Consider the following 26,737-nt stretch of genomic DNA (forward strand, 5'->3'; position numbering starts at 1 on the left):
CAGTCAGCTTATTTGTCTCATGGGTTGTTCTGAGGATAAAATAAGTGTATCATCTTGGACTTTTAGAGCAATAATGGGATAATGGATGGGTGGGTGGATGTATGAATGAATGAATGAATGAATGGAAGCGGGAAAGGGAGGGAGGGACTATGTTCTTGAAGACCATATTGTATAAGATATTGCAGTGATGAATGATAAATGATGAATGCTTATTTTATACAAATAAAAGCTACAGTGTTATTGTAGATAATCAACATTTCTAATTAAAAAGAATTCCAAAATTGTAGTCGGAAATAGGTTGATATGGAACACCTATTCCTTCAGAATATTTTTTTAGTGCTATTTGGTCAAGTTAGATATGTCTAACTCCCAAATTGTCTGTTTACTTTCAAGTTTCGGGATGTCAGTCAGTCCCATTATCAAGTAGTATTCTACTCATTGTTCACTTGACTTCAAGCATGAGCAAGGAAAGAGGGATAGATTATATCATATAAACTCTTAAGCAACAACACTTGGCTGAGTCTAGGACCAACAGCAGATAACAAAGACATTTAACAAAAATATGTTGGCACTACTCTATGATCGGTATCCACCAGTTATTCAGAGGTGTGGCTAGGAACGAAAGGCTTAAGCCTATGACACTGTTCTGCTATGTTCATATTTGTCTTGCATGCAAAGGCTATATATAATGTTGATTGAATTGAATTGATTGAATTGAATTGAATTGAATGAATTTGAATTGATTATTCAAAAGGTTTTGTGGTTATATAACTATGGACAAGTGAGCTTGCTAAATGCAGAGAGAGAAAACTTATCTCAATCAAAATTAAATTAAAATTTTGCTTCCAGGTAAACAATTTATTTTACTGGAGATATATAAGTAAAGATTTAGAAATAAAGAATTAGTTTATCTTTACCAAAATCTTTTTTTTTTTTTTTGCAAGGATAAAATATGAACTGGATTTTGTGTAGTTAGTAGAATTAGTCCTCAACACAGCCATTGATTTAGCAACTGTTCAAAATTACAGTGGCATTGGGAAAAAAAGTGACTTACAATCATTTAAAACCATTGCAGCATACACGTGGCAACATGATCAAATTCAGGTACTCGGCAACTGGCATGTATCTATGACAGTTGCAGAGTCTTGAGGTCACATGATCGCCATTTTGGACCTTCCTAGCCAACTTCCAAGAAACCAAGTCAATGGGAGAAGATAACTCTCTTAGCTACCTGATTCAATGAATAACTGCAGTGATTTGCTTAATAATCATGGCAAAAAAGGTCACACTGAGCATGATTCACTTAACAACTTCATTGTTTAGCAACTGAAATTTCGGTCTGAATTTAGGTTGCAAGTCAAAAACTACCTGTATGCAATGCAAACCAAGGAAGGGTTGTTTTGGTCTTAATGGAAAAGATCCCAATTTTCCCATTAGCCTCTAACAATTGAAAAAAGTTAGAGTTTTTTCCATAAAGAGCTTTTTCCATAAAGAGTCCTTGGTATTCTCTGAGCTTGGTTGTTTTTCTGAAGATGTTTCGTTATCCAAACTAGGTAACATCATCAGATCTTTTTCCATTGCAATGCTCTGTATAGGGAACACCTAACCCAAATAAACCATTACTACAGAGCAGTAGTTCCTATTTGTTTAGACATGTTCCAATCTACATGGAAAGCATCAAAATTAAAGCAGTCGGCATTAGATGGTTTATGCAAACAGTTAATTGCAAACAGTTTTTAATGATGCATCTTATTCTCCCAATTTTTTTAAGAGCTAATAGACTACATTTTATTATTGTGTTGGTTTTCTTAAACTGCTTTAAATGTCACTCAGAATAAAGCAATCTAAATCTTTGGGATGGCAGTGGGAGGCCCATGGCTAGGATTCAGCTGAATATTTTAAATTTGGCTACATGAAGGCAAAGACAGCTGACTGAGAGTGAGCACTTCCTGGTTTGGTCATAGAATGACTCCAGGAAATCAGACCCCCAATTATCTTCACTTCAAAGTGATGGCAGGAACAAATAACTGTGCTTTATTTTTACCAAAAAATCATGAAACGTACAGGCATTTGATGGAGTTTTCCTGCACTGGGGAATTAGTTCTTTCATCATTGGCTAATAAGTTTCCATGTTAATGTATTGGTAATGATCAGATGACTAAATGGAGGGATACAAGGCAGTGACAGCTGAAACAATAATTAAAAAGTGACTCATTTCTACAAATGTCTGATTATGATGGGGTGTCAAAGTCAATTTCATTCAGGGTTGTATTTGACCTCAGGGGACCAGGGTGGCATTGCTAGCTTGATGTCACTCATATCGGGGTGCCTGTGCCGGCCTGAGAGCTCTACTAGCAAAAACAGGCTCCTAAGCTGTTTTCAGCTGTGACGGCTTCCTGCAACCCTCTGCCAACAAAAATGGAGCCTGTGGCCCTCCCGAGTTCCATTTCCACTGGCAGAGGCACCATGGGCTGGTTCTTTGCTGTATCCAGGGTGGCCTCGCGGGCCAGATCTAAGCACTCCATGGGCTGGATCCAGTCCCTGGGCCTTGAGTTAGACACCCCTTGTTTATGAGTATATCAACAACCATTGAACCGGCTATTTCCTTGTGAGACATTAAATGATGCTAAAACAGAGATACCACATAAGCTGTTTTGAGTTTATCTTACATGGTTTATTCACTGTTTATGAGCACCTTCTTGTCACTCAACAGGTACCTGCGCCATTCTATTTTATTTATATGTATTCATTTTTCTGTTAAAACTTTAGGGAGGTGATGTGCTGCAAAGCAAAGTGTGAAATGCACTTAGTATATCTATCAATTCCTCACTTAGATCTGAAAGGCATAATTAAAAGATAAAATGGTAGGTGACTGCAGCCCAATGCTTTGTTTGGTTGTTTATATTCTAGCCCAGTAAAGAAAGCTGAAGATAAACTGAGGTGTTAAAGGAAATCCTGGGAGCCTAAAGATGCACAACAAAAAGCAGTCTTCCCAATTTTGATGTTGTGGCCATGTTCCAAAATGCAAAAATTTTGTAAGAGTGGTCAATGTGCTTTATACTGTTTTACTTCTATATATAATTGAAATTGATATATTGGAAAGAATTTCAAACATTTAGACAAATAGAACAATTATCTTAAAAATTATGTTTTCTCAGTTTGATTTAAACATTGGGAAAAACTACAAATGCTAATAAACACCTAGACACTTTAAGATCTTATAAAATGGCTCAGTGTCTCTAAAGTAAGACCATGCATAGAAATGTTGTTTGAAGATTTTGATGTACATTCATATGCATTGAGAAGGAAGCAACATAAATGACTTACCAGGAATTTAAAAATCATCAGAAACAGAAAAGATTAGGTACTTGAAATATAAATAGTTAAAGCGTAAGCATCGATTTTCAAAAGCAAAACAATATTAAGGATCTAGTCAAAGCTAAAATGAACAATCTGAGATCAGATTTTTAAAAATACAGACATTAACTGATTTAAGAAGTGAAAAACAAAATTGAAATAAATTAACTTTTAACAAAAGTAGAAGATAATTCAGGCTGATTTTATTTTATCACTTGTACGCTAAACTGATGCATGAATTGTGATGGCGCAGTGGTTAGAATGCAATACTGCAGGCTACTTCTGCTGACTGCCGATGATTGCCAGAATTTGGCAGTTTGAGTCTCATTGGTTCAAGGTTGACTCAGCCTTCTATCCTTCCAAGGTCGGTAAAATGAGGACACAGATTGTTGAGGGCAATATGGTAACTCTGTAAACCATTTAGAGAAGGCTGTAAAAGCACTGTGAAGTGGTGTATAAGTCTAAGTGCTATTGCTATATCTTGAGCTGAAGAGGTCTAACTGTGGGCAGTGGATTAAGATGGTATCCAAATGCTTTTCACAGAATACATGAAAAATGTACCCAATTGTGAAGAATATGTTGATTTGGCTCTGGATGAGATTATTTATTTCCCAGTATATTCTAATCACCAAATTAACAGTTCCAGTTCCAATTTTTTAAAAAAAATTCTAGAGACGAATAAAGTTTCAGCAACATTTACCTGGGTAAATTTGGGATTATTATACACCTTTGTACCTTTAGCTTCCTGAGTGCATCTCAATACTGTTTATGACATTACTCCTATCTGAATTAATATAGGCATAATATTTTGGGATTCAATATCTCTTTCCATACGTATCTATCTATCATACTATTTCCTTTCAGCTTAAGCAACATTATGCAGAGTGCAAACACATAAACCAAAGAAATTAAAGCCATGAAATAAGAAAAAGAAAGAATTAGAACTACTTTAATATCATTTATCAAGTCTCTCCACACTCCATACTAATTTTCCCCCCCACCATGGCTACATCCTTCTTCATATGCTGTCCTTTATGATTTGATCTTCCCATTTCTCTCTCTTTTTAAGACCTCATCTACTCCATCTAACTGTGAATTTTTGGTTTTTCCATTATTCTCAGCCCACTCACTCTTGGAATTATATTTGTATAATTGAATCTTGTTCATACTTAAACCATCTCAACAAAGTTCCTGTTAATAGTACTCTTTTATTTATTTATTTATTTATTTTATTAAATTTTTATACCGCCCTTCTCCCGAAGGACTCAGGGCGGTGTACAGCCAGAATAAAACCAAAATATATACAATTTAAAACAACATTTAAAAAGAGCAAATTTTAAAGGCTGATTATTAAAATTTAGATTTAAAAATTTAAAAATATTAAGAATACCCAATTTAAAATTCAACACAAATTATGCCAGTCCCGCTTTAATAAATAAATATGTTTTGAGCTCACGACGGAAGGTCCGAAGATCAGACACTTGACGCAGGCCAGGGGGAAGTTCGTTCCAGAGCGTCACTGCCCCACAGAGAAGGCCCTACTCCTGGGGCCGCCAGCCGACACTGTTTGGCAGACGGCACCCTGAGAAGACCCTCTCTGTGAGAGCGTCTGGTCGGTGGGAGGCAAAGGTAACAGCAGGCGGTCTCGTAAGTACCGGGTCCTAAGCCATGGGCGCTTTAAAGATAGTTACCAAAATCTTGAAGCGCACCGAAGACCACAGGAAGCCAGTGCAAGCTACGGAGCAGCGATGTCACGTGGGAGCCACGAGCGGCTCCCGTTACTACTCACGCAGCCACATTCTGGACTAACTGCAGCCTCCGGGTGCACCTCAAGGGCAGCCCCATGTAGAGAGCATTGCAATAATCCAGCCTAGACGTAACCAGAGCGTGAGTGACCGTGCATAAGGCATCCCGGTCAAGGAAGGGACGCAACTGGCGAACCAAGCGAACTTGGTAAAAGGCCCTCCTGGCGACGGCCGCCAGGTGTTCATCAAAAGACAGCCATCCATCCAGGAGGACGCCCAAGTTGCGAACCACCTCCTTTGGGGCCACTAACTCGCCCCCAACAGTCAGCTGCAGGTGCAGTTGCCTGTACCGGGATGCCGGCATCCACAGCCACTCGGTCTTGGAGGGATTGAGCTTGAGTTTGTTTCTCCCCATCCAGACCCGTACAGCTTCCAGGCACCGGGACAGCACTTCGACCGCTTCGTTGGGGTGGTCCGGGGTGGAAAAGTACAGCTGAGTATCATCAGCGTACAGATGATAACTCACCCCGAAACCACTGATGACCTCACCCAGCGGCTTCATATAGATGTTGAACAGGGTAGGCGAGAGAATCGACCCCTGAGGCACCCCACAAGTGAGGCGCCTCGAGGACGACCTCTGCCCCCCTGTCAACACCGTCTGCGGCCGGTCAGGGGGATAGGAGGGGGACCACCGGTAAACGGTGCCCCCCACTCCCCATCCCTCCAACCGGCGCAGCAGGATACCATGGTCGATGGTATCGAAGGCCGCTGAGAGATCTAATAGGACCAAGGCAGAGGAACAACCCCTGTCCCTGGCCCTCCAGAGGTCATCCACCAACGCGACCAAAGCCGTCTCCGTGCTATAACCGGGTCGGAAGCCAGACTGGAACGGGTCTAGATAGACAGTTTCCTCCAGGTGCCGGGGGAGCTGCCATGCAACCACACTCTCTACAACCTTCACCACAAAGCGAAGGTTGGAGACTGGACGGTAATTACCCAAAATAGCTGGGTCCAGGGAAGGCTTCTTGAGGAGAGGTCTCACCACCGCCTCTTTCAAGGCGGCGGGGAAAACCCCTTCCATCAAAGAAGCATTTATAATCTCCTGGAGCCAGCCTCGTGTCACTTCCTGAGCAGCCAGCACTAACCAGGAAGGGCACGGGTCCAGTAAACATGTAGTTGCATGTAACCTCCCCAGCAACCTGTCCATGTCCTCGGGAGCCACAGACTCAAACTCATCCCAAATAACCTCAACAAGACGTGTCTCTGTCATCTCAGCTGGATCATCGCAATCTTGGTCCAAACTATCCCGAAGCTGAACGATTTTATCGTATAGATAACCGTTAAACTCCTCAGCCCGTCCCTGTAAGGGGTCATCCCGTCCCTCTTGATGAAGGAGGGAACGGGTCACCCGAAACAGGGCGGCCGGGCGGTTATCTGCCGATGCAATGAGGGTGGAAACGAGAACGTTTCGCCTCCTCATTGCCACTAGGTAGGTCCTAGTAAAGGACCTCACTAGTGTCCGATCAGCCTCGGAACAGCTAGACCTCAAGTACTCTCTAGGCGTCTTCTCCGGCGTTTCATCTCTCTCAGCTCCTTGGAAAACCAGGGAGCCAATTGAGGTCAGAGGCCGCAAAGGCACGACACGGTCCAAAGCCCCAGCCGCGGCCCGTTCCCAGGCCGCAACCAGTTCTTCAGTCGTGCCGTGGGTAAGATCCTCAGGGAACGGCCCAAGCTCCGTCCGGAACCTCTCCGGGTCCATCAGGCGCCTGGGACGGAACCAACGCATTGGCTCCGTCTCCCTGCGGTGGTGAGCGGCGGTCCGAAAGTCTAGGCGAAGAAGAAAATGATCTGACCATGACACTGGTTCTTTAACTATATCTCCTAAATCCAGATCATTAACCCACTGACCAGAGATAAAAATCAGGTCTAGCGCGCCTCCCCCAATGTGTGTAGGGCCATCAGTTACTTGAATCAGGTCCAAGGCCGTCATGGAGGCCTGGAACTCCTGAACCACCGTTGATGACAAGCCGGCCGATGGCAGGTTGAAATCCCCCAAGACCAAAAGTCTGGGAATCTCAACCGCCACGCCAGCAAGCACCTCTAGTAGCTCAGGTAGGGCTGTAGTCACGCAGCAAGGAGCCAGGTACGTGATCAACAGCCCCATCTGATTCCGGTGGCCCCACTTCACAAGGAGGGATTCACAGCCAGCTATCTGAGGAACAGTGGACTCCCTCGGCCCTAGACTTTCTTTAATCACAACCGCCACCCCCCCCACCCCTACCTTGGGCCCTCGGCTGATGGAATGCACGGAAACCCGGAGGGCACAGTTCAACCAGGGGTACACCCCCTTCTGTGCCCAACCAGGTCTCCGTAATGCCCATGAAGTCCGCGGACTCCCTCTGAATCAGGTCACAAATCAGGGGAGCCTTATTGACCACGGACCGGGCATTGCAAAGCATCAGCCGAAGACCCAAGCTCTGAGGGTCTTGACCTTCCGGGGAACGAGTGAGGACTGAGGGGCCGGATTTTGCATTCAGTCCACATTTATTCACTGACTCTTCATTCTTGACCTAGTCTCTTCTACTTTTCTACTAAATAGTCTCTCCTGCCTTCCACACAATACTTCCCATGCTATCAATTTAGGATGACCTTGTGCACTCTTATTTTCACACATATAGGGACCTTCATGTGTGGATTTGAGTATTAAAGCCACAGATAGTTTTCAGAAGAGTGTTGTGCATAGCATGTACATATATTTCAGAAAATGAAATATACTTTCTTGCTAAATAGAGAGCTGTTGGCTCAAACACCTCTTCAGTTCCAAAGCAACAGATTCTAGTTTCAAGACTTCTATTTTATTTATTATATTCATTTTGTATTTTTATTTTATTTTATTGTATTATTTTATTTTATTTTGTTCAATTGTATTTGATTCTTGGAGACTGCTAATGCCTTAACCACTACATAAAACTAATTCTACATTTATATTGACTGTTTCCTAATATGATTTGATTGTTTATCTGTACTCTATGACTATCATTAAGTGTTGTACCTTATGGATTCTTGACAAATGTATCTTTTCTTTTATGTACACTGAGAGCATATGCACCAAGACAAATTCCTTGTGTGTCCAATCACACTTGGTCAATAAAGAATTGTATTCTATTCTATCATGCATAGAAATTAAGGAGAAAAAGAGACAGTTTCATTGTTACAGCCTATGGCATCTGGACTGATGGATTGTCACAGTAGTATTTTATGGAAATAAAGAAAGAATATGAATTGTCCCTTCATTCTTATCCAACATCTTATTGCATAAGTATCCTATTCCCACTTCATTCAACTTTTATGTTTTTTTTGACATAATAAATATTACATAGGAATTTAGCTCCAAAGAAATGGCCCTTACTTTCATATTCAGTTGAGTTAGTGGCTTCAGTTATACCAATGTAGAAGGGCTACTGCCTGTCTCAAAAAGGCAGCAGCCTAAGTTAAGACAATGAGTAGTCATATCTCAGTTTAAATCATCAACAATAAAACATTTGTGACTTCAAATATTTTTTAAAAATTGAACATTCACTCATTCACACCAACTTCCATACCTTTTGTCTATAGTTCAGTTGAGTTGATGAGGAAGTCAGCTACCAAAGTACAGATAGATGGTCCATCAAATGGAGACTATCAACAAATATCTGTATAGCTAGTTTTAGCCTCTACTTAGTATGTAATGTCTAGCAATATATTACTTTCTCTGTCACTTCAGTATTTCATTAAATATTATGTTACTGGGCCAAATATAATTTGCTGCATGGGAGTTATCTATTAAATTTCTTGATGCTGGTCTCTGAACTGATCTGATCTTGATGTATGGTTTCCTGGTTCTATACATTAGTACATAACTTCAGCATACAACAGGCTGTAGATCTTATTTTTCCATTCCTAGGTAATGAGGAAAAAGCTTTTAGAATTATTTTCACAGTCTATTTGCTTATTACTTGAATTGGTTTCAGGTTGTTTGCTACTAAAGATTAGAAAAAGATAAAACGAAGTTGCAGTAGCCAATATTCAGCATTCACTTCCATATAGTAAAGTGTACAAAACTCTTACAGGGAGTCGTTTTCACTTCTTTCAACAGACAATAATTCATCACAACAGTAAATAGCCTACCCATTTCCTTTCTACCAGAATTGCATTTCTATGTATTTCTCCATCTATTTCTTCATCTTTGGTAAATATATTACTAAAGACCAAATTCATTAACTTGTCATATTTTTTCGTACTTTATATACAACTTGCAATTCTTCATTCCATTTTCCATGTTAACTCAACAATGTTATTTTTGATACATTAAGTTTCACAAAGTTTCATACTCATTTTATCCTACATTTTGTTTAACATTTACTGTAATCTATTGAGTTGATTGTAAACTCAAACCATTATTTCAGTTTATATTCTTCCCCAAGCTATTCCTGTAACTATTGATTCTAATCATGATACTTTGACCAAAAATAAAGACTAGGCCATCAGCCTTAGTCATAGCCAACATGCCTATGCCTCTAGCAGCACTCCCTGCAAGAGCAAGAACAATTTTCTAGGTATATTACAAGCACAAACCAAGCCCATTGCTATTTAAATACACTCATCTATATATACTAATATCTCTAAACTAGAAACTTCTTTTTTATCAAATATTGCCATCCATCTCAATACATGACTCTGGGCCATTAAACAGTTAAATGCACCAGACATATTACTCTTTCATAGGACAAATGCAAATTGCCTGCCACAATTAACTTTTAGTTTCATCTTGCATTTTATTGCTCATTCTGCCTATATACATATCTATAGAGTTTGCTGAGTTAATATCACTTTCAATAGATTGAAGAGTTGCTTCACTTTGTATTTTGAGGCAACAACTTTTTCGCTGACGAATCTTCCTGTGATTTTGTTTATTTTGAGTTTCCATGCATTAAATGCCTTTTCCTGTTAATAGTTTTTCCCCTCCAAAGGCTTCTTGATACAACAGCTCTCCTTTAAATTTCTAAACAATAAAAAATCTTCCCATTTGGGTATCTTACCACCATATATGGCTTGAGTGACTCTGGAATAAGGAAATGTGTCAACAATCTAATTGGATGATTGACAGAATTCAACATATCTCCCTGCTGGTGGAAGCAAAAGAGTTCCCTAATTTTCCAGAGGATTAAGACTGATGAGGCAGCATGAACCCTCATTGTTACTTGAACAAGAAGACAGAAAAACTCCAGATGAATCGACCAAACACATATTAGGGTACATATTAAATCAAGTACTGTAATTTGATAAGGACGAAGAAACCATGCTCTTCCACTATTACTGTACGTATACAGAGTATCTATGGTGAATATTGAGAACTCTTTATTTATTAAATTTTTATACCACCTATGGTATTTCCCTTGTAAGGTAACTCTGGGCAGCTTACAGCTTTATAAAACAAATAGAAACATAATTAAAATATTAAAACTACACAGATTAAGATTTTAAAAACTATATGTTAAATCAAGATCAGCTCAGATTCCTGCTGCACAGTTTTCCACGATCCTGATTTTCTTACTCGGATCTTTCTAAAATCCTAAGGAAAGTCTAATAGATTGGTAGCATGCTACATTATGATGACTAATGATAGGGCTCCACCAGTGCTGTGGAACAGTGGTCCCTTGAAGATCAGATGATTTTTCTGTTTTCTGATAGAGAAAGGCAGTTATTTTCTGACAGATTTTTGATTTGCCAAATACTTATGCTTTAAATAAAAATTGTGTTTTACCTGTGATCCTTGCTTCTGCTGTACGTTTCTTGAATGTATTGTTTAATAAGCTATTACGATGTTAAATTTTTATAAGCAGCTCTAAAGCCCTAGAACAGCAGGGGGAAAAAAATCTTTATTAGATAAATAAATAGTCTCATTCAAACTACTAGAACAAGTTAGTCATAACTACTTTAAATGCCACTGCTTTCACAGGCAGTTTGTTATAACTAACTTTAAATGAATTGGTGCTTTTGAATAAATAACAATGAATGCATTGCAAATCTAATTTCACTTTAATTTTACCACCTAATGGGCCTGTTATTTGCTCTTTAAATATAATAAGATGGACCTAAATATTGATTTTAGGTAGAAAAATGCAAGAGTATTCTATTAAAGTTATATCTGAATCAGACTTTAAGCACCAACTTTCTAAGAGCTCTGTTATGGTAGCATCCAGATACTATGGATGCTGTCATTCAGACCAACATACACAGTGTAAGAGTCTCCCTTTTTAAAACATTTCCCCTTAGAACTAGTTAGAAAATATTTCTTGCTCCCAGATGATCAGTACTAAACCAGCATATATATGGTTTATTAGCTTAGCCTTAGCATTATTCCTGATATGTGACTTTCCCAAAGCAAAAAAAATAAAAAATAATAATATTGTTAACTGGATGCCTGGCCTTTTTTTCTCTCATTAGAACAATAAAACATAGGGCATGTCAGCAACTGACAAGAAAAATAATGACATATGAATACAATGACACAATGCTAAAGTATTTTTTATTCTTTATTCAAAGCTTAATGATAAAAGTAAAAAACATATTTGACTAAAAAAGAAAAATGCGTGATCACTTATTAGATTCTTCAGATTTATCTAACAAAAGAGGATTTAAAAAAAAATAACAGAAGTGAAAAGTTATTTTGACAGTGCTATTAATCAAACACTAGTATTGCTTACATTTCAAAAGGTTCTTAACTGTCAACTCTTAAGTCACCAGTACATTAAACTAGCCTCATGTCAATCAACCTATATTTTTAAATGATAAAATATGCTGCTAAAACATACACATATTTTAAATTACATTAAGCAAGTATATGTTTGATGTATTTTGGTGAATTATTTTTCTGTAATAACAACAACATACTGTTTCTGCATAATGTAATTTTCATATAGTTGCAGGTATTTGGAATAAGAAATTAATAATATTTAGTAAATGAAAGTGAATCTTTAAATGTACTAGGAACTCTTAAAAATTTATGGAGTCTATTAGGAAATATTAAATTGTCATGGAAATTATACTCATATTTTTAAAAGGAAGAAAAGAAGGAACACTCAAAATTAGTTTAATATGCCAAGGATTTTCTATTAATGAAGATCAACAATTCTTTAAAGAATCAATTATATCAGTTCTGATTTTAATTAAATGAAATACATTTAAGAATGACATGTTTTGATCCCAGTGCATATAAAATCCAACTTAAGTAAAATAGCAGAACACATTAAATAATCAGCCTTATAAAAATGACCTTAGTTTTGTTCTCAGAAAGTAATTCAACAATTTATCTGTCTACATAAACATCATTGGAAATCACTATAAATCCATAATGTACGATATTGATCATTTTTCTGTCATCTTAGATCAAATGCTGTCTACTGTTTTGCTACTTTTATATTTTTACTTAAGTTGCTATCAATCAAATATGAGCTGTTGCTTAATTAGAAATATGTTAGGATAGCAATAATGACAACAATAAAAACCCTAAGGGAAAAAATAAACAAGAGCCCTGGATATTTTCCCACAATATAATTATTTTATATTTTGTTAGAAGAAGACCTTAAACATTTTCTGTATTGTGGAATAATGCAATGCATTGTATTAAAATAATATTCTTCTAAGTATGCAAATAGTTATAGAATCTTATAAGCAGGTTTATTGCTAAATGGCAGTGTTTGTGGATCCTTCTGCATAAGATCCAATATCTATCTGTCTGTCTGTCTATCTATCTATCCTTCAGTCATTCATTGACTCACTCATTCACTCATTTGGTTACTTCATGATTCTGAAAGTCTTACAATTAAAACCTAACACCAAAAACACAGAATACAATACAACCATGCAAATAGCTCAAATTCTAAAACCATATTGTGCAAGCCCAGTAATGCACAAACAGTATAACTATTTTGTACACCACTCTGATCCCCAGGTTAGTTAGCAAAGGCCAACAAGGTCAAGGCCAGCTAATGGGAGGGATGGGCAGAAAATGAGATTCCATAGGGCAGGTGCCTCAGCTACTACAAAACTATAATACAAGCTATTAATACTTATGTTTTATTGAGATCTAATCCCCATAGTAGTTAAGGAAATCAGTTGTTATATTGGGAATAGAACATAATCCATAATACAGTTTGTATTAAGATAGATGAAAAATGATATTGAGAATATTCAATTTCCTGTGCAGTAGCTTGCTATTGTATAATTGTAATTGCTTGGCAAGCTGGTCATTTTGAAGAGGTGTCAAATGGTGATGAGCATATTATATCTCCTCTGTTTTCGTGAATTTTTGAATAGTTGAAGAAATCTAAAATTTTCTTTTTATCACCGGATGATAACATGAGTAATAAAAGATTCTGCATTAATATATTAAAATGGCTTCATATCATCTTGGTATTTTTCACATAAATGTTGAGAGTGAGAATGTACAAATTCCTTCATTAAGACCTTCACCCTTGTTTTCTCTAGAAAAAGACCTATCAGTGCATCAAGTGCCAGATGGTTTTCTACAATGAGTGGGATATCCAGGTTCATGTTGCAAACCACATGATTGGTGAGTGAAGTACTAAATCTTATTGATGATAGACTGTTCTCCTAGATGTATTCATCATTGCCTCTAAAATTAAATTGAGTTAAGGAGAAATTAATTGTATAACCGTCAATGATTTACCCAGGTGTGATCAGTTTTTTAAAAAAATATTATTAGGCCTGATAAAGCATTAGCATGTTTTATTTTCTGCAAGGGCTAGTTTAGACTTCTGCAGAGAATCATATACTACTGCCAGTCAAAACACAGGTGATTAACAAATTAAACTTCTAATCATTTTTGCATTATTGAAAACTAACAGGAATGGTTAATGAACTGGTTGTTAGCTTTCCACAGAGTTTTAGGCAGGTTTTAATTTCAGAAATTATTATGATAATGACACAACTGAGTGCTGCTCAAGTACCTTGGTACCAACAACAAAATTGGCAAATTTTGTGACTACAAACGTAAATAATTCAATTGGTCATAAAATAAGAAGTCTATGTAATACTTGAATAGCCTGAAAACCCTCTAGAACAGTATTCAAGAAAATGAAATAATATATTTAATTAAGAAACTAGCTAAGATTGCTACAAATAATACTCAAAATATGTAATCAGCATTTTTAACGGTAATTTTCTTTAGTATTTCCACAAGGTATGAATTGAAAATTTAAAATATACTTATAATATATAGCCTATAACCAAAATTACACCAGATTAAAACCCTGGCATGCTATTGTCATGATAATACATAAATGCTAACCTTAGCGTTAATGAGTATGTATAATACAAAGATTCTTATGCTTCTGTAGTAGATAATAAAGTATTTTGTTTCTCAGAGTCTGTAGCTCTATGAGAGGTCCTTGGTGCTCTCTGAGCTTGGATGTTTTCTTGCAGATATTTTATTATCCAAACTAGATTAGCACTGATTATGTTATCTAGTTTGGGTAATGAAACGTCTGCAAGAAAACAAGCAAGCCTTCAACCCTGAGTTACAAATATTCTCCTTTATTGAACTGTAGCTCTATATTATTGTATAGCTGTAGCAGCAGAATTTGTGTTAACGCCTATCAAAAAAGAGACAGTAAGAAAACAATGTAAATAGTCTGGCAGCCATCTAGAATCCTTTTAAAATTACTAATTAGCTTTTCACATATAGATCAGCTTCGTTTGTTCAAACATCAGCGTAATAAACCTGTGAGATAACAAACTTATAAGATGGCTGATGATGAAAGTGCTTTATTAAAACTCATTCATTAAGATTTGTAACTGGTCACAGTACTGATATTGGTTGATTATACCTAGTCTCTGAATCCAGCTGATACATGACACTAGTTTTTAATCTATAATGCTTTGAACTTTCCAAGTAGTCAGTTCAAAGTAAATTGTCAGTACAAAGAAACCTAGTATGTAGATGCAATGTATACAGACATTTGACTGAATTTAGACTAAATGAGTACAAATAAATTATAAGATCTTTGAGAGAACTAGAATCATTGAAAAGGAAGACTGAGACAGGGACATCCATGAGGAAACTTTAACATGTCAGTGATAGGAATGAATACACAAAACCCTTCCTCTTTTTTAGTATGCATCACCTGATTGTTAAAAAAAAACTATAGAGCTTTGATTACATTTTCTCACCCACTATCTAGATTTTTTTATATCCCCTGTGAACGTCACTGAATACAGCACACTTAACCATCTCATATCTGCTATCTATAGAATATGTTTTAGTATGCTTCCTTTTAATGTTTTAAATTATTTGTTCAAATAAATTTGGCAAGTTTTGGTCAATAAAATACATTAAGTGACTGGAGACACATTATGTGTTTTAGCCATGTCTGCAAAACTGGCCTGACTAGTTGGAATCATATATTGAATCAGTAATGTACCTAGGATATTTGACACCTGAGGTGAACAGATAAATTTTTAACACACACACACACACACACACACACGCACACACGCACACACACACACACACACACACTGCTGAAAGCCAAGCTAGAAACTGGGAGACTATAAGTTCTTGTCCAACATTAAATATGAAGCCAGCTGGTGTCCTTGGGCTAGTCAATCTCTCTCAGGCCTAGGAAGAACACAAAAGCAAACCACTTCCAAAATCTTGCCAAGAGAACTGCAGGGGACAATCACTAGGAGTCAAAACTAACTTGAAGGCACATTTTTTTCTTCTAATATTGCTGTGCTGCTGCCAAACAGTTGCCCGACATATTGACACCAATGACTTTCTTCAGCACTCATTTCTAGCTGCCTCAAAATTAGCCTCCTTGTATCTTTTGCAGAACCACCCTTACTGCAGGTACCTGGGGCAGACATCCTCCCTTTCCCCAAAGCAACAATGTATTGACTGAAGCCATAAAATAATGCTTCATGGCATAATAGTTGAGATCGCACATTATGATAAACCAGTATCAAGCAGATCACATTAGGAATTATTATGTATCTTCTTAATTTTGGTAGAGAGATGCGACAGTGTTGATATGCTGCCCTATCTTTATCCTATAAGTTGCTTTCTATTTACAGATAAGAAATTTCATTCAATCTAGTTTTATTATGCTACCTTTGGGAAGAACGTAGAGTGGGGTTTTTTTTAATAGTAGTGCCCAAATATGCTATAGTACTACCATGTTAGTGTGAATTGTACTGAGGTAACTGATCACTGTGTTTGGAAGATAAAACCTATTCTGGAATTTAATGCATGTAATATGGGTAACATGCTATGATCTAAATGTATTATGATATAAAATAGGCATCTTTTTAATAGTAGTCACACATAGTTATTTTAGAATAAGAGCAATAACAGCAGTACAATTCCAGATATAATTTACCATGATTTTCAAGTATTCATGTTCATTCATGTTTGTTCAACAGAGCCAAGTCCGTATACAGTTCTGTTTAAAGTCTCAAAAGAACTTGCACATTGTTAGCCATGCTGTAAATTTTCACCCTTCAAGAAATGTCAGGTGATGGGATATAGGAACAATGGGAGTGACCAGTATCAAAAAATGCATTAGATACTAAACATTCCCCAAACATATTGTTTATGGTCTCAAATTATCTCTGTTGTATTATGTTAGAGGTAAAACTTGGCTTTTAGCCTAGGCAAAAATGTTTAATTTAAAGAAATACAGTGTGAAGTTCATTAAATGTTAACATCTATTTAGTCCAATGTTTCCCTGTTTACATCTTTTCATCTCGCTATAGTTATGGATGATTCTAATCTTGCAAAAAGAATTTTCCCATGTAAATTGGGAGGTCTAACAGGTAAGTGTAGTTCCATAACTGCTTAGTTATCTGTACAATTGTCAGATAATACTGAGTGATGGTGATAAACAACTTTTTATGATACTTTTTCAGTCCAATAATATTTGAGCAATAAAATCAATTACCAATAAATCCAATTAAAACTATATCTCTAAAATTATAGATACTGTTATTATAATCTTTGAAGATTATTCCAAACAGCCATAGAAGAATCTTTTCATGAAACATAGTAAGCAAAACTGTATGTCACTAGCTGTATGAAATAGAAGTTCATATTCATCACTGAAGGCCGATTAAAGTGACAAAAAAGAGATAGAGGTCGTAACAATGCTAATAGTACTGATCTAGGCATGGAATTGTAGTATTAAAAATTATGTAAAATTTTTTTACATAAAAAATACTTAGTATGGACTAAGTAATGAGATAAAACAAATTCTAAACAATCTTATCTGTATTTCTGTCTCCAGTTTTGTTTTTTCAACAAATATGATTGTCTTAGAATTAATACTTATCTATTCTACCTAATCTTTTATTTAAGGGCAAAACAAAAAAATGCACCCTTTATGTAATGCTCTTTAGTAATGTCAAGATCTTTCCAGTTACGCAAAGGCAAACTGAAACCATTACCATTTCATTGTGTGCATTTGAGGAGCAATGATTTTTCCCTCTGAAAATTAAGCTTAGTTCCAAAGTATCCAAACCTGGAGAATTGTATTAAGATTATGAATAAACCTGAAAAGAAAGTTTCTTCCCCCAATAATTTAGATTTAAAATAAGGAGGATACTATAGATTGACTGAAAATATGGCAATGGATGAAGATATTTTTTTCTGTTTTCATGCTCTGACTACTTTGCCAGTTTAATAAGCAGGAGAAGTTTTTACACAGCTTGGTTTTTACACAGAATGAAAAAGAATCAAAGTTAAAACCAGCAGTTTAACTCCTTCTTCATCCAGTTCATATGTGCCTGCAGAAACCCATATTTACTTATATTTCTCTTGATGTGTATATTTTATGAAAACCTTGCATATTGTAAAAATAATACTTATTATTAAAATGATTTATTGATTGTGGGCGATCAAGTCAGTGTTTCATTTTTTACATATATTATCTGTCTTTAACCTGGTCCTTCAAATCTTTCAGTGATGCACTTATCACACTCTAATTTGAGTCTGTCCACCATGCTGCTGGTCTTCCTGTTCTTCTCTTTCTTTTCACCTTTCCAGCCATGCTGGTACAGTGGTTAGAATGTAATATTGCAGCCTAATTCTGCTGATTGCAGTTCTGTAGTTCTGCAGTTTGAATCTTACTGGCTCAAAGTTGATTCAACCTTCCATTCTTCCGAGGTCGGTAAAATGAGGACCCAGATTGTTGGGGGCAATATGCTGACTCTGTAAATTGCTTATAGAGGGCCATAAAGCACTCTGAAGTGGTACGTAAGTCTAAGTGCTGTTGCTATTAGCTGTGTCTTCATATAGTATCTCGAAGTATGATAATTTGTTCTTTGAAAGAAGACTACGTTGATTTCTTCAGTGGTTCACTTCTTTCTTTTCTTGGTTGCCCTTATATTCTTAGGAAGTTTCTCCAACAACAAATTACAAAAGGATCAATGTCTTTCTATCCCGCTTCTTCAAAGTACCACTTTCCTTGGCATAGTGTCACAGGGGCTCCAATTGCTTGCCATATTCTGATCTTTGTAGGAAGATATAGAGACATCATGGTATCTGGATATCTTTTCCAAGGCCTTCATGACTATTCTACCAAGTGCTAATCTAGGTATTTATTGTTTACGGATCCCTTTACTATTGATGGTTAATCCTAAAAGGCAGAAACGATCTATCACTTTTGTATTTGTAATTTTTAAGGTTGGGTGTGGTTCTCACTCAAGACACAAATAGTCAGGCTCAAATTACCCTACTTCAAATACATTATGCAAAAACCTAACGCCAATAGAAAAGATCATCATCTTTATATTTAATCTTAGCCCATTTTTTCCCACTGCAATCTTTCACTTTTATTACTAGAACTTGCAGATCTTTTGCATTTTTAGCTATCCAAGTAGTGTCATCAGCATAGGGAAGATTATAGATTTTCTTATATCGGTTTTAAAATCATGATCATCTTCTTTAAATTCTGCTTCTCTTAATATATATTCCACATATATGTTGAATAAATAATGGGAGAATATACAGTCTTGTCTCCTGTGCCAACCTGGAGCCAGTCGATGCAAATGATGGATGTAGATAATTTAGTAGATGTCATAATTCAGAATCACATATAAGTCTGGTAGTTTCTGGTAATTGGCTTACATAGAAAAAAATGATACTTTATTTTTTTAAAGTCGAATTTAATTTCTGATGAAATAGTAGCTAAAGAAATACATTCTCTTTTGATTTTAATGTTTTTTTAAAAACTACCGCACTTTTTAATACTGATATTTTTCAGTAACTTAATAATGTTGGACTATAAGTACAGAATTCCAGGATGATCTTTTATCTCATCTATTTGTCATTTGCTTCATGAAATGCTGAGGGGGAAAAATGAAGTCTGCTTTGTTTAATACTACAGAAAGTTAGCCTCGTGTGGGCAATGCTGGCTTATTTGAAAAGCTCATAAAGGGTTTCTGCCTGGACCATACAAAAGGCTTACTTTCTCTTTAATAGCCATCTGTACAGGAGAGTTGAGAAGTGGGCCAGGTCATCTCTCCTCAGCTGTCATGGTATTAACGTAGGTAATGGAGCAAGCTCTGCGTTCTGCTGGGTGTTGTTTTTCATAGATGTTCATCGATTTGCAGATAATTCTATTTTTTCTTAGAGTTATAGAGCTAGAGTTCTTGGAGAATAACAAGCACCAAAACATTTTGAATGACTTTATCTCTGTTGATTTCTAATATAACTTTGGTCTAAAAAATAGTGTTACACCTACTGTGCAGATGGCTGCATGATTTGTAAACCAGCCAAAACATTTAAACAAATGTGTGATCTGGGGATAGATTAAATAAAGGATAAAACGGAATGTGGACCACAAATTCTAATAATCAGATGATTCTAAGTTCCGTGCAGTGTGCAAAGACGACAACAGTGACAGCAAGGAATGATTGCCAGGCCAGCAAGGAGCCTAACAGAGCACACGATGGAGCCTGTGGCCTAGTCAGCCTCAGTTTGCAAGCTGCAGATTTGCTGTACAGCTGGCAGCTCTGTGTGGGGACATCAGATAAAACTTATGTAAAATGAAGTGTTACTGCTTAGCATGAATTTGTACGAAGAGGGGATTTGCTGACTATAACCGAAAACTGATTCAAAGTGCCAGTGAAGCAGATAGTAAATAGGTTTAAAGGATCTGAACAATTTAACAAAAAATAATTACAGTGGCTCAAAAAGGACATATACTAGTGTAAACAGATTGCCATTCCTTGTATTTAAAATCATTTGACATTTTAAACCCTATGTGTTATGTATTTATGTTTGTACCTTTAAATATTTGAGCGGGAAATCAGCACGTTGCTGATTGGACGAAGCCTCCAGCAGAACTGTATAAAAGGAGAGGTTTTTCCCCCAGCCTGTTGCTGGGTTCACCCTATATTAAAGAGCTGTTGTCACTACCCTGGTCTCCAGCCTCGTTACTTCCCGAACTTAACATTGGCGACGAAGGTGGGATCTCGAGGCTAAGGAGAACCAGAACCGAGCTGAAGCACGATAGACCCGAACCCAGCAAACCCAGGGCAGAAAAGTGGAGATGGCCAGTTACACTCCGCCCGCACCGTTTGACCCGGCCAAAGAGAAATGGGGAACGTATATGACCCGTTTCGAAAGCTTTCTAGAAGCCAACGAACTGCAAGGAGTTCCAGATAACCGAAAAAGGGCTTACTTCTTAAGCCATTGTGGTCCGGAGGTCATTGATATCGCGGAAGCCCTGGCAGAGCCAACGCCGTTGCAGTCGGTGTCGTGGCCAACTTTACAGACTTTACTAAAAAACCACTTCGCACCAACGCCATCCAAATACGTGCGGCGGTTTGAATTCGGAGAGCGAAGGCAGATGGAGGGCGAATCCATCGGTGACTACATGGCCGCCCTAAGAAAAGCGTCCAAGGACTGCGGATACCGTGACCTAGACGAGGTGCTCCTCGAGCAACTCATCCGAGGGGTCAAAGACATCCGTTTGCGGCGGCGGCTGCTAGCAAAGAGCAACCTGACGCTGGCCAACGCTCTGGACGAAGCCAGAGCACATGAAATGTCCTCCCAAGCGGCAGAGACACTGCAGAAGCCGGTCCCACAGAAGGCGAGCGCGAAGGCAACTCCGTGCACCAGGAGGAGGTTCAGACCGAATCCGACGGTGAAGATGAGGAAGGGGTCTGCCGCACCGAGAAACGCGACAAAGGGGACCGAGACGAGTGCGGAAGCTGCGGGGGTCAACACCAGCGCCAACGCTGCAAGTTTAAGGACGCGATATGTCGGCGGTGTGGGAAGAAAGGGCACCTAGCCCAAGTTTGTCGAGCGGCCCAACCTTCCCGCCGAAAATTCAAATCGGCCAATCAGAGCGCGGAATCGGCAAGGCGACCCGCGATTGGCTCAAACAAAAAAGGCGCGGATTCCAACCAAACAACGGTGGTCATAGGCCGCGCCTCGACCCAAGTGGAGAAGAAGATCTTCACTAAGCCAAAGATAGAGGGAGTACGGTGCCGGCTTGAAGTAGACACGGGATCAGCGATCACCATCATGTCCTGGGACACTTTGGCGAAGTCGCTGCCGTCCGTCGCAAAGCGCCACCTGCAAGCACAACGGCTACGAGTCCACGACTACCAGGGGAATCGCATCCCTGTTCGAGGGACCACCTCCGTCCGAGTCGAGTACGGTCCATACAAGAAGACCCTGCCCATCACGATCGTCGAAGGAACTCTGCCCAGTCTGTTGGGACTAGACTGGTTTCGTGCCCTGGGCATGGGAGTGACTGGCATCTACAAAAGTGACTGTAACCTGAAAGACATTCTCTTTAACGAGTTCGAAGATGTCTTCAAGGACTGCCTGGGCAAGTACAAGGGGACCCCTATTTCCTTCAACTTAGACCCCCAGGTAGCCCCCATTAGGCTTAAGGCAAGGAGAGTCCCTTTTGCCCTAAAACCGAAAATCGATAAGGAGCTGGACAAGCTCATAAATCAGGGGATTTTGGTGCCAGTCGATCACGCAAAGTGGGAGACGCCAATCGTCACCCCAATAAAGTCGGACGGGTCAATTAGAATTTGCGCTGACTACAAGGCGACGCTTAACAAAGCCTTACAGAAAAGCGCTTACCCGGTTCCCGTGGTGCAACACTTATTGCACTCTTTGGGGCAAGGACAAGTCTTTGCGAAGTTAGACTTAGCCCAAGCCTACCAGCAACTGCCCGTAGACGCCCGCTGGCGAAGCCCAAACAATTGTAACGCACAGGGGGGCATTCAAGTGCACCCGATTGCAATTTGGGGTCAGTGTGGCACCAGGGTTGTTCCAAAACCTAATGGAACGACTACTGCAGGGGCTCCCAGGGGTAGTTCCCTACTTTGATGACGTCCTCATTTCAGGGGAAAACATGGAGGAATTGGGGGAGCGGTTAAGAAAGGTTTTGGGCATTTTCCGGACAGCCGGATTAAAAGTCAAGGCAAACAAATGTCAGATAGGGGTCGAATCCGTCGATTTCTTGGGCTACCGGATAGACAAGAAAGGAATTCACCCCACTGAGAGCAAGGTTAAGGCAATTAGGAAGGCTCCAGCGCCCAAAAACAAAGCAGAGCTGCAGGCATTCCTGGGATTGGTGAATTTTTACGCGGTCTTTTTAAAGAACAAAGCAACCGTTGCGGAACCGCTGCATAGGCTCTTAGGGAAAAATATTGTTTGGTCTTGGGGAAAGTCGGAAAATAGGGCTTTTGAAGCAGTAAAGAACCTGCTCTCAAGTGATAGCCTGCTCATCCAATACCACAACTCATTACCCCTAGTGTTGGTTTGCGATGCCTCCCCTTATGGGGTGGGAGCTGTACTCAGCCATAGACTCCCAAACGGCACAGAAGCCCCTATAGCGTTTTACTCTAGAACGATGTCCTCCCCAGAGAGAAACTACAGCCAATTAGACAAAGAAGCACTAGCCATTGTGTCAGGGGTTAAAAAATTCCACGAATATGTCTTTGGGCGGAATTTTGAAATCGTGACTGACCACAGACCATTACTAGGAATACTGGCTGGCGACCGCCCAACGCCGGTGGCACTTTCGCCACGCTTGACCCGATGGACTATATTCTTAGCCGCTTATTCGTACAAGCTGCAGCATCGACCAGGAAAAGAAGTGGGGCATGCAGACGCGTTAAGCCGATGCCCACTACCAGGGGCGACCGAAGACCCCACCCCGGGGACGCCCATCCTACTTATTGACTCTTTGGACTCTGGCCCAGTCACATCTAAGGAAGTGGCTCGGCATCATACCGACATTGTGTTAAGGACTGTACTCGGTTGGGTACAGAGAGGGTGGCCGCTGCGCGGCGAGCAGTTCAAAGAATTTGTTAAAAAACGAGATGAGCTCTCGGCTCAAGGGGGGTGCCTGTTATGGGGTGATCGTGTAATAATTCCTGATAAGTTAAGGGGAAAGGTATTGGATCTCCTCCACGAGGGTCACCCAGGAATCGTAAGGATGAAGGGGTTGGCTAGAAGCTATGTGTGGTGGCCACTCATGGACGCAGAGATTGCTGAGAGGGTAGGGAAATGCCAGGCTTGCCAAGAGTCCAGACCTCTACCCCCAACGGCCCCAGTCAGGGAATGGGAAAAACCCCAAGGGCCCTGGTCAAGAATCCACATTGATTTTGCTGGCCCTTTCCACGGCCAAACGTTCCTAGTGGTGGTTGATGCATTCTCTAAATGGTTGGAGATCATACTCATGAAATCCACTACGGCCGAATCAGTAATCGCAGCCCTGCGCCACCTATTCGCAACTCACGGGCTGCCGGACACTCTAGTGTCCGACAATGGGCCTCAATTCACGGCAGCCCAGTTTGAAGAATACCTGGCAGAGGAGGGCATCCGACATGCCCTCTCTGCGCCTTTCCACCCTGCGTCGAATGGCCTTGCAGAGCGTTCCGTCCGGAGCGCTAAAGAGGCATTGTCCAGGCTCAAGCCAGGTGACTGGCAAACAAAGATAGACTTTTTCCTAGCCGTCCAGCACAGAACCCCAAGCACGGCCACCGGGAAAAGCCCAGCCGAATTACTAATGGGACGGAAACTCCGGTGCCCACTGGACCGTTTGAATCCCCATTACACACCAGAGGGTTACAAGGGGGAATTAGAAAAGACAAGGGAAATGAGCATAGGCGACCGGGTGTGGGCCCGAAACTATGGGGACGGCCCTAGTTGGTTCGCAGGCCAAATAATAAAGATAACCGGGCCAAAATCGTACGTGGTAGAGCTACCAGACAACCGAGTGTGGAGGCGCCACATAGATCAGTTAAGGAAACGAATAACTGATCAAACCGAACCAAATGAAACAAATCATGACCAATACCAATTTGAATTCACAGCTGACAATGACCGGGAGGCGCAAGACTTAGCTGAGGTCCCAGAGTTCCAGCGGCGCCATCAGGTTCCCGAGGGAAACAGCTGGGAAAGTTTCAAGTAATCCAAGGCGGATGGCCAAGAAAAAGTCAGCCAATAATCCAGAGCCCGTTGGCTCAGAGAGAGCTGGGAGGAGAAAACAGCCCCTCCGACCAGCTCAAAACACCACCAGAACTGAACCGCAGGTCAGAAAGAACTAGGAGACGCCCAGGTTATTTGCGTGACTACGTCGAAAAATAACATGTAAATAAATATGTAAATAGAGGCAAAGTGTTTTCTGGGAGGGGAGGAGTGTTATGTATTTATGTTTGTACCTTTAAATATTTGAGCGGGAAATCAGCACGTTGCTGATTGGACGAAGCCTCCAGCAGAACTGTATAAAAGGAGAGGTTTTTCCCCCAGCCTGTTGCTGGGTTCACCCTATATTAAAGAGCTGTTGTCACTACCCTGGTCTCCAGCCTCGTTACTTCCCGAACTTAACACTATGCTCAGGAACCTTCATGAACATTTTTTAAATGCCTGTTCCATCTTTTATTTTACTGCTATATCTTAATCATAGATAGCTTAGATTTCACAGGAAAACCTAATAATGAAGAAATTTAGGATAGCACTTCTCCCAATAGACAAAGAAAGGTCTGTAAGGTGGACCAAAAGGTTGTAATAACCTTTTCTTGTGGCACCCCAATTTTGGAATTTGCGTCTGCTGGAAATCAGGTTAAATCTTTCGTCGTTGCATCCATCCTGCAAATGCCAGCACAGTTTACACAGACTTTTTCAGAAAAAAGTTATTGTGTTCAGCAGAGTCTCTGCAGAAGCAAAAATCTTCACAGCACTTGTCCAATGAGACTGATCGCTTTTGCTTCAACCTGCCCTTATATAATTGTTGTGGGTAAAATGAGGAGGAAGAAATATTAGGCGCTGTGTTTCCTCGAAAATAAGCTCTATCCCGAAAATAAGCCTTACTTAAACACCTGAGCAGCCGGCCAGCCACCTATTTCATCTGGTTGCTTGTGGTGCCATGGCTGTGAGGCAAGGTGGGGGAATGGAGCTGCCCCACATGCCCTGCACTGGTTCACCTCAGGGCCCACACAGCCTGGCCATCCATGCCCCGACATCTGCTTCGCGGCAGCAGCTCCATCAGCCCAATACATTGGCTGCTGGCTCACTTCTTCTGCTTGCTCGCATGGTTGCAATGGGGCAAAGGCCGAGCAATGTGCTGGTGCAGCGGCCACAAGGCGAGGCAGGTGTCGGGACGTGGATGGCCTGGATGCGGGAGCCCTGAGGTAAGCCAATGCAGGATGCATGAGGCAGCTCCATCCCCTGCCTCTCTGCAGTGGCACTGGCGCATCATGCGGCCTCCTGCTCCGCTGTGAGGCACCCATGTACTCTTAAAATGCATAAAAAAAATAATAAAACATCCCCTGAAACTAAACCCTAGTGCTTATTTTGGAGCCCAAAAGAAAATAAGACCAGGTTTATTTTTGGGGAAACATGTTCCCAAAACAAGGGTATGTTCATTGCCTTGAGTTATCTATAAAAATAATAAAGTGGGACACACATACACACATGCACTCAGCTCATGTGTTACTACCATTAACGTTTTTACCAGGAAAATAATTTCCTAATAAAGTGACATACAAAGTTAAATATGTTTGTTTGGTAAAATCAAGGCCTACCTAAATATACCTAACATAAAATAATATTGCTATTTTTCAGTTCTTGCTTCCCACATAACCATTTTTCTTCCCAACAAATATTTCCACCATGGCTTCAGATACATTTGAACATGTATCTGTAGCTTTACCAGGATGACTGGGTTTAACAGCTTCAGGATGCAGTGAGCTAGGCTTAGCAATAACAAACCGTTCTGACACGTCAAGATTTTTGTCTTTTTCTTTCCAGTAATGAAAATATAATAATATATAAGTATAAAAAGTATAAACATTGTACTGCAGAGAAACACACACACACACAGTAAAACTGATTTATAATGTGTTCTTTCCTTTGGTTTAAACAGGAAGATAAAAACAGCATTAGTTATTTCTAGGTGACTGCTTCTGTGGCTCTTGCCCCCAGGTAACATCCACAATTTCCAAATGTTACAGCCAGGGTGAAAGCACTTAAGGGGGGAAAAGACTGCAACAAAGGTCCTTGCAGATGGTCGGTGCTTTTAGAGCCCTTATGGACTGGATTC

General features: G+C 39.7%; 1 protein-coding gene across 6 annotated transcripts in view; it reads left to right on the forward strand.

The window, feature by feature from the left end:
- ZNF521 (zinc finger protein 521) overlaps positions 1-26,737 on the forward strand; it is a 326,962-nt gene that overhangs the window by 144,764 nt on the left and 155,461 nt on the right. For all 6 annotated transcript variants that reach the window (XR_009154262.1, XM_058175908.1, XM_058175909.1 and 3 more), the window contains one exon: positions 13,632-13,716. Coding sequence is in view for 5 of the 6 variants with exons in the window: in XM_058175908.1 (XP_058031891.1) it covers positions 13,632-13,716 (85 nt within the window). In the remaining variant the exon portion in view is untranslated. The remainder of the gene's footprint in view (positions 1-13,631; positions 13,717-26,737) is intronic.

The sequence above is a fragment of the Ahaetulla prasina genome, chromosome 3 (assembly GCF_028640845.1).
Source record: "Ahaetulla prasina isolate Xishuangbanna chromosome 3, ASM2864084v1, whole genome shotgun sequence".
Classification (NCBI taxonomy): domain Eukaryota; kingdom Metazoa; phylum Chordata; class Lepidosauria; order Squamata; family Colubridae; genus Ahaetulla; species Ahaetulla prasina.